Here is a 12701-nt window from a genome sequence, read left to right as displayed (position 1 = left end):
CTAGCGCTGCTACTCTATATCTACTCTATTATCACCTGTAGTATGTCCTAGCGCTGCTACTCTATATCTACTCTATTATCACCTGTAGAGTGTCCTAGCGCTGCTACTCTATATCTACTCTATTATCACCTGTAGAGTGTCCTAGCGCTGCTACTCTATATCTACTTTATTATCACCTGTAGTATGTCCTAGCGCTGCTACTCTATATCTACTCTATTATCACCTGTAGTATGTCCTAGCGCTGCTACTCTATATCTACTCTATTATCACCTGTAGTATGTCCTAGCGCTGCTACTCTATATCTACTCTATTATCACCTGTAGAGTGTCCTAGCGCTGCTACTCTATATCTACTCTATTATCACCTGTAGAGTGTCCTAGCGCTGCTACTCTATATCTACTTTATTATCACCTGTAGTATGTCCTAGCGCTGCTACTCTATATCTACTTTATTATCACCTGTAGTATGTTCTAGCGCTGCTACTTTCTATCTACTCTATTAACACCTGTAGTATGTCCTAGCGCTGCTACTCTATTATCACCTGTAGTATGTCCTAGCGCTTCTACTCTAAATCTACTCTATTATCACCTGTAGTATGTCCAACATTTGTGTCCCTCTATTGTTAATATGTTCAACAACAATTTCAACGCATCCTGTACAGAGATAAATTATTATTTAAGTAATCATGATTTTCATTTTAACTTGTAAAGTTAAAAAAGACAAAAAACAGTCATTAACAAATCAAGTCACATACACATCAACACAATAAAAGGTAAAAAGAAAGATGTATGGAGAAAGAAATTACAATGGTCTACAAAAGGGGTTATTTTTTCATGATTTGGGATGGACGTATCGTCCATTGTCTTATCACTTTAGCTCCCAGGGAAATAATAAGATCATTAAAAATGAATGAAAAGTTTGGGATAAAAACTTATTAACAGACAATAACCGTTTAAAGGTCTTTTTGTGACAATCTTAACTTAAAATACTTTTTTTTCTTTGCTTGTTACATAGAACTGCCAACATAGTCCCCAATCTTTCATGTTCAGGCAATCAAAACTTTTTAACTAGAACACAATCTTTGACATGCTTGTAGTTGAAAATAAATTTCCACATTTTGCGTTAAGACTCTAGTCATTCTACCAGGAATCTAAATGGATAAGACAATACCCGATAAATTGATGTACATCCCTAATGATGAAACACAAAATTGTTCCTTCTGTAGATTTCATTTAGTGGCTGGAATGTTTGAACATTCAACTTAATGAACACACCAATCAAAATTCAATAAAAGTCCCCAAAGTTGTTAAACCAAAGAATAAGAAAACGTTATTTTACAACTTTGGGGGCTAGTGTAATAAACAGCACAATGTTCCCTCCCTCCCTGCATTCTACTTTGTTTTGTTAGAATGGTCGAATGACTATAGAAGGCTAATGTAAAAATATACACATAAAAATGAAAGTGCCCCTAGAGGCCTCAAAAGCGGGCGCAGAGTGCAGATGCTCTTAATCTTCTCATGAATGTCAAGTTAGTACAGTCGAATGTACATAGGTACATGTGTTATTGTGTTAGTCATAGAATGTCACTACTAAAATCTTACCTCACATTGAAAAGTTTGTCTGACATTGATTTCACACAGGTAATGGATTCCTCTGTTGTTTATCATACAAATTAATATTAATTTAGTGTTTATCTATTGTGAAGATGGGCTCGGGGTTAAAAAAGAGTAAAACTGGATTTGAAGATGTAACGGAAGAGAAGTGGAAAGAAGATATCAATGAAAAATAATTTGGATTTTTTTGCCATAATCCTGAATTCTTTAAAAAACTTTTGCCCCACTGATATCAGGCAAACTGATTTTAGTGAGGCAAAAGTTTGTTAAGAATTCACCTCTGGTCCCTTATCACTGTAAACGTGTAGGCCTTCCATAAAAAAGGTAGATACTGCAATCATAGGCTTAGCTATTGGTATCTAGGTATTAGGATAAAAAATATAAACTATCGACTCTTCGTCAAGTTTTTAAAATCTTTTTAGGGATCCTAGTTCTTTTTTTCTTTATACTAAATATAAATAATTACCAAAAATAGATATTCTACAAAATAATGAATATCTTATTTTCTTCATTTCCTATTCTTAAAAAGTATTCATAAAAACAAGGAATACAACTTTAATAAGTAGCAATTAAGATAATAATTTGTAATTATTTAGAGATGACTGAGGCAACGGATGGACAAAGTGAGTTATGGAAAAGACGTTCAAAGGTCATGTAGCAATAAGTATTTGAGTAGCTCTACTACTGATTAGAAGGGTAGTAAACGGATATTAAAAAGAATAAAAATAATTTTCTAATTATTAGTATGTATAAATAAGCTGAAAATTATACTTCCTTTTCATACTTTTTATCTAAAGAGGACTATCCACGAACAAGAGCAAGTGATTCCAAGCACCTTCCAGCATTGATCCTTGGCATTTTTTTAGTGAATATACTAGGTTCATGTTTATTATTTGGTTTATCGACTAAAAAGTTAGGTTTCACCATGGTTTTATATGAAAAAAACTTTGAAATGTTAAGCATAGTTTCGTACAAATTCATCAAATGTTTTGATGAGTTCAAACTGTTGTTTAAAAGCTTTGACACAAAAGTATAACATTTTGATTAAAAATGTATGTTTAGAAAAAGGGTTGGTAGCTTGTAATATTTTAAACAGTTTAATTAATGTACTTTTGCAATTTACAGCATTTGATGCTTTTATTTTATTTTGTCCTTTGAACTCAACAAAGATATTGTATCTAAAAATGCTTCACATTTTAAAGTTTTTTCATACAAAACCATGGTGAAGCATAACTTTTTAGTCGATAAACCAAATATCTAACATAAACCTAGTATAGTCACTATTAAAATCACTTGCTCATATTCGTGGATAGTCCTCTTTAGATTTCATTTGTTAAATCTAAAGCCTAAATACAAATCCATCAGGAAATCAGATACATTATTTAGGTTCCTATAAAAAAAAAATAGATTTGGATGTTCTGAAATATTTTCTCAATCCTATCCATATATTAAAGTAACAGGATGTCTATGTGTGCATCTGTAGCCTATAGTCTCGCTAACCGATATGGTTCTCATTTATGGTGACCCTTGTTATAGAAATGTTAATAAAATTAATCCTCCAAATTTTTAAACGGTTGTCTTTATAAAACTAAAATCATAAGTGGATGGCCGACTTACTTCCACCACCTTCCCTCCAGTGCACCTAGAGGCCTTTAGGGGCGCAGCTGCTAGAACTCAGGGAACTAAAGGGACAAGACAATAGCCGATAAGTTGATGTCCCAATGATAATGCACAAAAGTATTCCTTCTACAGATTAAAATTAGTGGTTAAAACGTTTGAACACTCAACTTTATTAACCAACCACTTAAAATTCAAATTCACAAAAGTCCCCAAAATTGTAAAGCCAACGAACAAGAAAACATCATTATAAAACTTTGGGGACTAGTATAATAAACAGACCATTATCCCCTCTCTCTCAGATTAGAACTTTAAATGTATTAATACACCAGCACTTTTACATTTTTGTGATTTGTATACTTTGTAAACTTTACAGTAATAAAGGCGTCATAACCCCCCACCTCACTATTGCACAACAATTTTTTTCCCCAAAAATCCCCCCTTCCCTCTCCCACTTACAAATGTATATATTCTAATTGATATATTATTAAATGGATGTTGTACCATATTTTCATGTACTCTTGTCAAACTAAAACTCGCAGCGTGCTAAAATAACGTTACCCCTCCTAGTGGATGAACAAACTGAACAAAAATGAGGTCCATATTAGCAAGCTGAAATGATGACAAATTTTCCCCTGTCAATATATCCACGTAAATCCTATATCCAACCATTTATACACTTGACGTATGTTATTGGATAGTGTGTATTCAATACAGCAAATTATCACATGCAGATGTGTCTTACAAATTCGCTAAAACACAAAATTTCAAATAAAAGAATAGATACTTGACAGGGAGAGGACATTGGGCGATTTATTACACCAGTACCAAAAGTTTAATTATATATTTTTTTTCTTGTTTGCTCAATAACTTTGGAAACTATTGAAAAACTTTGATCAGTTGTTCTTTATTTATCGGCCATTGTCTTATTCCTTTAATGAAAGAAAAGCAAAAAAAGGGAAGAACCAGTTTGGGCTGCAGTAATAATTTGCGAAAAAGCGGATATAGTAATATGATATTTGCGGAAATGATTGCACACCGTGAAGGATATAATGCAAGGAGGGAAGGGACAATGAACTGTTTATCATACTAGTTCCCCAATTTCATAATACCTTTTCAATTCGTGGCTTAAAAAATTTGAGGACTTTTTTGTATTTTGATTGGTTGGTTAATTAAGTTTTCAATCGTCTTAACCATGATTTGTTATCTACAGAAGGGGTAGTTTTATGTATCGTCATCAGAGATCGAACAATGTCTTATCCCTTTAGATCCATGGATATAATGAGGTTCCAATAACCTGGGTAAATTGATTGACAGTAACACAATTATATTACCAGAATTTAATTTATTATCTCTGGAGAAACTTAATTAAAGGATATAGGTCTCTTGAGTATATATATATTAGGTATAAAATGAATCTATCTTATATAAATAAGAAAGTGATTGAAGTACAAAAATCTAAAAAAAGTAGGTAGGTACAAGTAAAACATTGAAAAGGTAAATTTCTTTGAATTGTATTTTTAAAAATTACAAAGGAATTGTAAAATAAAACTTAAAAGAGACAAAGCACCCTAAGAATACCTAAATAATTCCTAACAATGTTTATTGTTTATTAGTTTTATGTTATATTAATCCATTTAATTATAATACATTAAAATTATATTTTAATAAAACTTTTATCCCAAAAATGCAAGCTAAGTAAAGAAGTAATTATTGTAATTAAAACTTTTTGTAATGTTTGTTATCAAACTTTGAAAATATATTTATTTTATTATGTAGTTACATTTCATTATTCAACTAACATTTATCATCTTATCTAGCAATTGATAATACGCCCCTAGAGGCCTCTAGGAAGGAGAAGAAACCCTCCACTTTTAATGTTAAAAAGAAAAAAAATTGGGGGGGGGGGGGGGGGTTGAAATATATTTCTGGGGCCACGGCCAATTTCTCTTGAGAGGGTGGTGGTACCCTTTCCCAATATATTAATTTATAAACCCTATGAGGAGCTTCGCTGTATCAATTTAGCGGTTAGCAATATCACTCGGTGCCCACAGATACAGAGACACATATACTGTTTCTTTTATAAATGGATTAAAAAAGAAAGTGATTTTTTAAAAAAAATGTCGTCAGTTTTAAGAGGAATCCTTATACTAAAGTAACAGGATGTCTGTGTGTTTGTTTGTACCGAAGGATCTCGATAACCACTGAACCGATCGGGTTCTCCGTAACAGGGTAGCTTCTCATAGGTCCCAGGAAGGTTTATAACTATTTTGGGGGAGGGTACTACCACCCTCCCAAGAGAAATCATAATACATCGAAATTTTTATTTTAAGTATATAGACTCCTACGTAACATTGCGAGGTATCGTATAAAGAGACTCTTACGCAAAATATCGTAGAAACTTGAACGCAACAAAAAAACAAACATTTAAAGTGCCACTAGAGGCTTCTAGAGGCATAGCCACTAGTATGTAATACAGCAATTGTCTGCAAAAAGGTTTTGTAGTTTTTATTGCATATTATTAATTTATGTACTTTTAAACTGAGATTAAAACTATTAGTTGCAATGTGTTGACTCTTTAAGTTCTGACCTAATCAATCATAATTCATATACAACGGCCAAAGCTTTTCAGTCAACGATTCACACTAGTAGAATCAAAACTTCTTAGTCAATAATATAAAACCAGGGGTAATTTTGTTCATCAACAATTGGGATATAGGCTAATTTGACGTAGATTTTATAATTAAGATCTGTGACTTTGAGCTGATTAGCTATCTTCAACAGACAAACAAAAAGATTATTTGAGTTGTAGAGTACAAGTGCTTCTATTATTAAAACTAAGTAGACACTATTCTATAATTATGACAATGTATGATAAGTTCCTGTTAGAAATGAATGCTTGTCTGCCCTTCTGTGTTGATACAATGGCCATTATCACTTGATACGCGTCATTGATTAATAACAAGTTATCCTGTGGTGGAGGTTTAAACATTCAATTTTAATAAGTATTTAAATGGTCAAAATTACTTTTCGAGAAGACACTTTTCCAAACTTCAGCAATAAAAATCTCTACTGTTAATTGATGTAAAATATATTTTTTTATATTCTTATGTGAAAAGGACATATGCATCGTTTAATAATTTATTGAGAAATATGGGCTGCAGACGCTAAAAAATACTTTTTCGTGGGTCTTACTATAGTATAGAAAATTTATTGCCGTCTTTATCTTTTATTGGTTTTCATATTATTGCTACTTAAAGATGTTGTCCTTGTTAACATCTAAATCTTGTCATCTAAATCATATCATCCTTGATGCTTTGGTAATGAAACTTTTTAGAACTTTAACAACAAAAGAAAAATATATTTTTAGTCAGAAAAAAAGTCAATCAGAGTATTTTATCAGTCTATGATCTCGATCAGCAAAAAATGTTTCGAAAAATGAAGGAACTGTTTTACTAGTTACTTAAACTCACAAATACAATTTTTAAAATGCTCAATAATCTAAAATAAATTCCTCCGATTTGTGGAAGTTTATAAATAGTTTAAAAACATTGAGACAAAAATGATTGAACGACTTACAAAATTAAAAATTTAAAATATCTTACTAAGCAAGTGAAGCATATCAAAGTCGTATTGACATTTATATCCTCAATTTTTTCTAGTCCAGTCTGACTGTTTAAACAAATACGGGTAAATACACGAATGGATTACAGTACTTTAAGAAAGAAATATTAATTAATTTCAAGTAAGTGTATTGTACATGTCTTTTACTGATCTGAATTTTTTAAGAATAATGTTAACTTTTATGCTTCATTGAATAAAAATCTAGTAAAAGCAATTTCATCAAACAAACTTTAAAAAAACATATAATCATCCTAAGTTATGTTTATCACAGCAATGGTAAGGCCTCGCAATGGAAGAGCACTCAGTTTTTGAGTTAAAATAAAAAAAAACTTTGAAATGTAAATCAATTTTTAAAGCAATATCATCAAATGCTTTGTTGAGTTCAAAGGACAAAATAAAATAACACTGCAGAAAAGCATCAAATGTTGTAAATTGCAAAAGTACATTAATTAAACTGTTTACAAGTTATCAACCCTTTTTTAAAATACATTTTTAATCACAATAATATACTTTTATGTCAAAGCTTTTAAACAACAGTTTGAACTCATCAAAACATTCGATGATATTGCACCAAACAATGCTTAACATTTCAAAGTTTTTTTCATATAAAACCATGGTGAAACCTAACTTTTTAGTCGATAAACCAAATATCAAACAAAAACCTAGTATATTTACTAAAAAAAATACTATGGGTGGGTCAATGCTGGAAGATGCTTAGAATCACTTGCTCTTGTTCGTGGATAGTCCCCTTTAGTCAACTCATGAAAAGTTTTAATGGGTTGTTACCAATTAAATGATTTTTATCTCATTTATCTTTGCAATTAAAATACAAATCACCCTTTCCAAAATCTATTAAAAAATTGTATTCATAAAAGAATTGAATTCTGTAACTCTGTCAAATATACAAAACTCTACAAAACTAAATTGTGCAAATAAGAAAATTAGTTTTTCTTCCAATACAAAGCAATCCATTGATGTATTTAACTGAAATACGCCATGCTATGTGTAATGTATATTAAGTCTTTTTCTAGTTTTGATAAAAAGTTCAATTAACATAAACATTTCTTACTTGTTTTAAAAATATATCTACCTACCAAATTATTTTATAGGTAGAGAATATAAAAACTTTGATTTTTAGGTAAACGTTTTTTTTATTTTGAAGTTAAACAAAATTGGATGTTTTTCCTCGAATATTTCGTTGTCTGCGTCACCAATAATATCTGAAAAAAGTTTTTTAGTCATAAGAGCGAAAAAAACTGCTTTGATTTAGAAATTCTAAGGAATACCTACAGATTAATTTGCTCCATATTTTAGAGGATTTCAAAAGCAGAATTGATTAGATAGTTAAATGTTGTTTGTATCTTTGGGCTTTTGTGTGTGTAAGATAGGGAGAGGGCTGAAGGCACTAGGAATTATATCGACAAAGATTTTTTCCCGCTAATATCGAAGTGAAAAATTACAAGAATAAAACCAGGGGCCGAATGCCAGGGCTAAAAAAAACTGGTATTAATTTTGTAATTGTTATTTTAATATTCCGTCGTGGAAAAATGTCTGTAATGCGATGTTAAATAAGATTTTTCAGTATAGCTGAGATCCGTACTGGAAAAGTAATTACCTAATAATTCTGGTAGATTAAATAATACGGATGGATTTGTCATTATTTCTTCATCCGCGACAAAACAACTAAAATAGTTTCATTAGTTACAGATTCTTTATAAAAAGTTATGATAATTTTATTCCTGTTTTTATATTGGTTTACTTTCTAATTCCTATGGAAACAATTGAATACTAAAATCAAAATTTAGCTTAATATTAGCAACTTATCGCGTTATTATTAGTACCTATTGGCTTAACTTGAGCTATTACTATTATAATAGCCCCCCTGTCATTTTATATTTAGCACTGGCTAAGTCTATATAGGCTTCTTTGACACTTGAAGGAGGTGGTGGGGTAATCATCCCTCAAAGTTATTTTTAAAAAAACCTAAACTATTTTTTTCCAAGACGATTTTTCTTTTCAAAATAGTTATAAACCTTTCCTGGACCTATGTGAAGCTTCTTGTAAAGTATAACAATATCGTTCCAGCTATCATCGAGATCTTAAGCTACACACATACAGACAAACATCATATTATTTTTATAAAATGATTTCCTACCTGAGAACACTGAGAGCCACAGACTGATACATTCTGGGAGAACATCCATCTGGTGTGTCTTTACTTCGTAACATTCGTGCTAAAATAAAAATAAAACATTTTCATTGCTTTCACAGATAGTTCCTGTTAAGCACTGAAACCCCGTCCCTTTGGAAAAATGAAAATAAGGAGATTTCTCTATCCCTATGCTTGAACCCTGCTGGGGGCTACAAACCCTGCAGGCATACCCAGTATCCAATAAAACCAAACCTTACCTAACAACAAACAAACAAAATAAAAACTACCCCCCACCCCATATTCTTATGATAATGTGGTAATACGACACCCAGACGGACAGGCCGTTTACAGAGTTGCTTCGCTGTGACTTATGATAACAAACCCCCTGCACTAATCTTATTATATCACCATCTATCTCATGACCGCTGTTGACCCCGCACCCAGCGGTCAAACTGGCCTGCCTAAATGTGGGGAGGGGACTCAAACATGCAACTATCACGCGTCCCTCACGCTCTTATATAACCGGGAGGCGTTGCCTCCCCTTTTACCACCGCTGCCCCCGCAGCCTGTCTACCGCCGGGAGCTAAGCCCTAGCGCCCCACACCCCCTTCAAACCTAACCATTGTTATAATCTGTTGTATATATATAGTAAACATAACTTGTAAATATTATTCAGTTTAAAATATATAAATTCTGTATGCTTGAATCCTGCTTGTTTATTTGGTAGAATAATTAAAGGCTAGGGCTCGTTGAATCCGAACTCGTTACCCTGTGGGCCGAGAACGCTCGGCTTACCAGAACTTGGTGTCAGCGTGTTTCAATCGAGCCTTACAGAAACTAGCCTATTCTACCTCTGATTGGACCCTTTGGCAAGTAAGGGGACAATCAGCTGCCAACTGACCCGTGAGACGGCCTTTTTAGGTCGAATTTCCATCATTTTGAACGCAATATGTGGGCCTCTGGCCTACGGCAAGCAGATTTAGCCTGCTAAAAGCGCCAGTTAAGACGCTTTTTCCGTGTCGTGTAGGAGTAGCGCTAGGTGCGCAGCCACGGCAATCAGATAATTTAGCTCAGACGGTTACAGAACTGAGTCTAAATTGGCAAGTGTAGCTGGGACAAGCCCCAGGACACCCAGGCCAAACCTACGAGACAGACAGCTGGGTGCTGGTCTCCCTAAGAAGGCAATGTGTGGCTGCGAAGTTTCAGCACACAAGTAAGCCCTACCACTGCGACGGATAGCAGATTTTGAGCCACAGGCACGGCAGGACGGGACATTCCCTGCCGCTGCCTCCCAGGATTCGAACCCGAGGCGCTGCAGGACGGGCCATTCCCTGCCGCCATTTTCGGGATTCGAACCAGCGGCGCTGTAGGACGGGTCATTCCCTACCGCCGTCACCCCTCTGAACCTTGCAGGACGGACATTCCCTGCTGCCAGTGCTTCCAGAATCACACCTAGAGCTCCTAGTGATAACAACACATAAGTGTGTATAAATGTCAACCAAGTGATAAAAATAAATATAAAATTGTTGACCCAGTGCACATAGGGGCAACAAGGGGCATCAATTCACCACCCCCAAATCAAGTTTCAATCGTTCTATGAGTATTATCATACCCAATGTACATCAGATTTCAAAGGAATCGTAAAAATACGCTTTTTAAGTAAGCTTTCTAAAGTCTGAAAGTCAAGATATGCCAAAATTTTCTTACAGAAAAAGGCATATATTTTGTGTTTCACCAACAATTTTAAAAGTATTATAAAATCTCTTAGAATTAACGTAATTAGACAAAATAACTTCAGGTGAGTCATGCACTAGATGTATTTTGACAATATAAAAGAAAAAAACACAAATTAAAGATATTAGTTCTAAATAATTCTAGTTGAAGTTAAGATTTTAGTTTATTTTTGTTTGTTTTATAATCAACATTTGAGTAGACAGTAAGAGGAAATATGTTTTCATCGGTTGCCACCGGCTAAAAATACGATATTTGATTACCCAAAGACATATTATAATCGCCTGTACTGGTTTCACTTACCCCCCCGCGCCCCCGTAGGGGTTTTTAGAGCGTTTTCTGAGGCTGGGTGCACGAAAAGTTTGTTAGGAAAATCTTTTAAACGCGCTTTTAAAGTCAATATGTGAGATGTAATACATATAAATAAAAGATGCAAAAACATAGTTATGCGAAATATTTATTTGATCAGACTTTGAATTAAAGTTGATAATGAATATTTTTAAGTTCTATTGCACTAAATGATGAAGAGGGGAGGGAGGGGGGGGGGGGCTAAACCTAAATCTAAATCTCTTTATATTTGATGTTTTAATGTAACTGAATAATCTTTTCTATGGATTATTACAAATATCAGGGATCTAAAGGGATAAGACAAAGGTCAATAAATTGATGTACATCCCCAATGATAATACACAAAATTACCCCTTGTGTAGATTAAAGTTAGTAGTTAAAACGTTTGAACACACAACTGTAAAACTTTGGGGACTAGTTTTATAAACAGCCCAATGTCCCCTCTCTCACTGCGGAAAGGTAAAGTTAATATTCAAATAACGAAGTGTTCTTATAATCATTCTAATTTGGAATTAGCAAGTAGTCTATCTGTCTGTCTATTGGTAATGCTTTGTTTTTAAATTATGTAGGTACATGGTCTTCATGTTTAGCGTTAGCAGTTTTATTTAGAAAGGGAGAGGACATTACACTAGTCCCCAAACTTCAAAGTTTTATAATAACGTTTTTATATTCGTTGGCATAACAACTTTAGGAAATTTGATTGATTTTTATTGGTTGGTTTATTAAGATGAGTATCAAAACTTTTCAACCACTAATTGTCATCTACAGACAATCATTTTTGGAGTATAATTTATTATTTAATGTATCAATATTGGGGATGTACATACATTAATCGGTTATTGTTTTGTTCCTTAGATCCCTGGGCGTTAATCTATAATAAAAAGTAGCTTGATGTCTGTTTGTCTGTCCGTCCGTCCCTTAAGATCTCGGTAACCACTAACCGATTAGATTCTACTCTTCAGGGAATATATCTACTGGTCCTGTGGTGGTTTAAAGCTATTTTACAAAAAAAATCCTCTAAATTTTTTCATATTTCTATAATTAGGATCGGTCCGTCCGTACGTCTGTTACAGTTAGCTCTTTTAGTTAATTTAAACAGGCTAGAATTGTCCTATCGATTTCAAACTTTTCATGCCGTTTTCTACAACAGTTAGGTACGACTTAGAAAGCACAGCAACTCTATAATCGTTACCAGAAAGTCCGTACATCCATTTATAACAAGCTAATTTTTTAAATTTTATGACAACAAATAATGGTTTTGAATGTTATAAATATCCTATTCATCTGATTTTTGAATACTGATTCCTAGTACAATAAGGTATAGTGTTATAAGCGAAGCATCTCTATAAAAGTCCTAAAACGTCAGTATGTCCTTAAACAGTAACATGTATTTAATCAGTTTTAATTACAATTTTGTATAGACATGCATTAATATTTAGTTCTGACACTTCACAAGTGTTAGTGTTTGTTGTCTTTCCATTTCAGAGCTTCGCTTCTATGGATGTTGTCATCCTTGTTTAATTACCTCTTGGAGCAAAGCCCATAGAGGCTAGGGGCGAAACTGCTAGTATACATATAAACAGTAAACAAGAATCATAATATCATTATAAATATAC

The 12701-nt window shown here is 33.2% G+C and overlaps 1 protein-coding gene across 2 annotated transcripts in view; it reads right to left on the bottom strand.

The window, feature by feature from the left end:
- Neurochondrin (neurochondrin) overlaps positions 1 to 12701 on the bottom strand; it is a 48111-nt gene that overhangs the window by 23490 nt on the left and 11920 nt on the right. For both annotated transcript variants that reach the window (XR_013882317.1, XM_080171614.1), the window contains exons 6-11: positions 9010 to 9088; positions 8470 to 8537; positions 8042 to 8074; positions 6118 to 6203; positions 1602 to 1658; positions 589 to 653 (exon numbers count right to left, since the gene is read on the bottom strand). Coding sequence is in view for 1 of the 2 variants with exons in the window: in XM_080171614.1 (XP_080027740.1) it covers positions 589 to 653; positions 1602 to 1658; positions 6118 to 6203; positions 8042 to 8074; positions 8470 to 8537; positions 9010 to 9088 (388 nt within the window). In the remaining variant the exon portion in view is untranslated. The remainder of the gene's footprint in view (positions 1 to 588; positions 654 to 1601; positions 1659 to 6117; positions 6204 to 8041; positions 8075 to 8469; positions 8538 to 9009; positions 9089 to 12701) is intronic.

This window comes from Acartia tonsa, chromosome 9 (assembly GCF_053477335.1).
Source record: "Acartia tonsa isolate MP-2025a chromosome 9, ASM5347733v1, whole genome shotgun sequence".
NCBI classification, from domain to species: Eukaryota; Metazoa; Arthropoda; class Copepoda; order Calanoida; family Acartiidae; genus Acartia; species Acartia tonsa.
The sequence above is the reverse complement of the archived record's forward strand: the minus strand, read 5'-3'. Positions and strand labels throughout refer to the sequence as shown.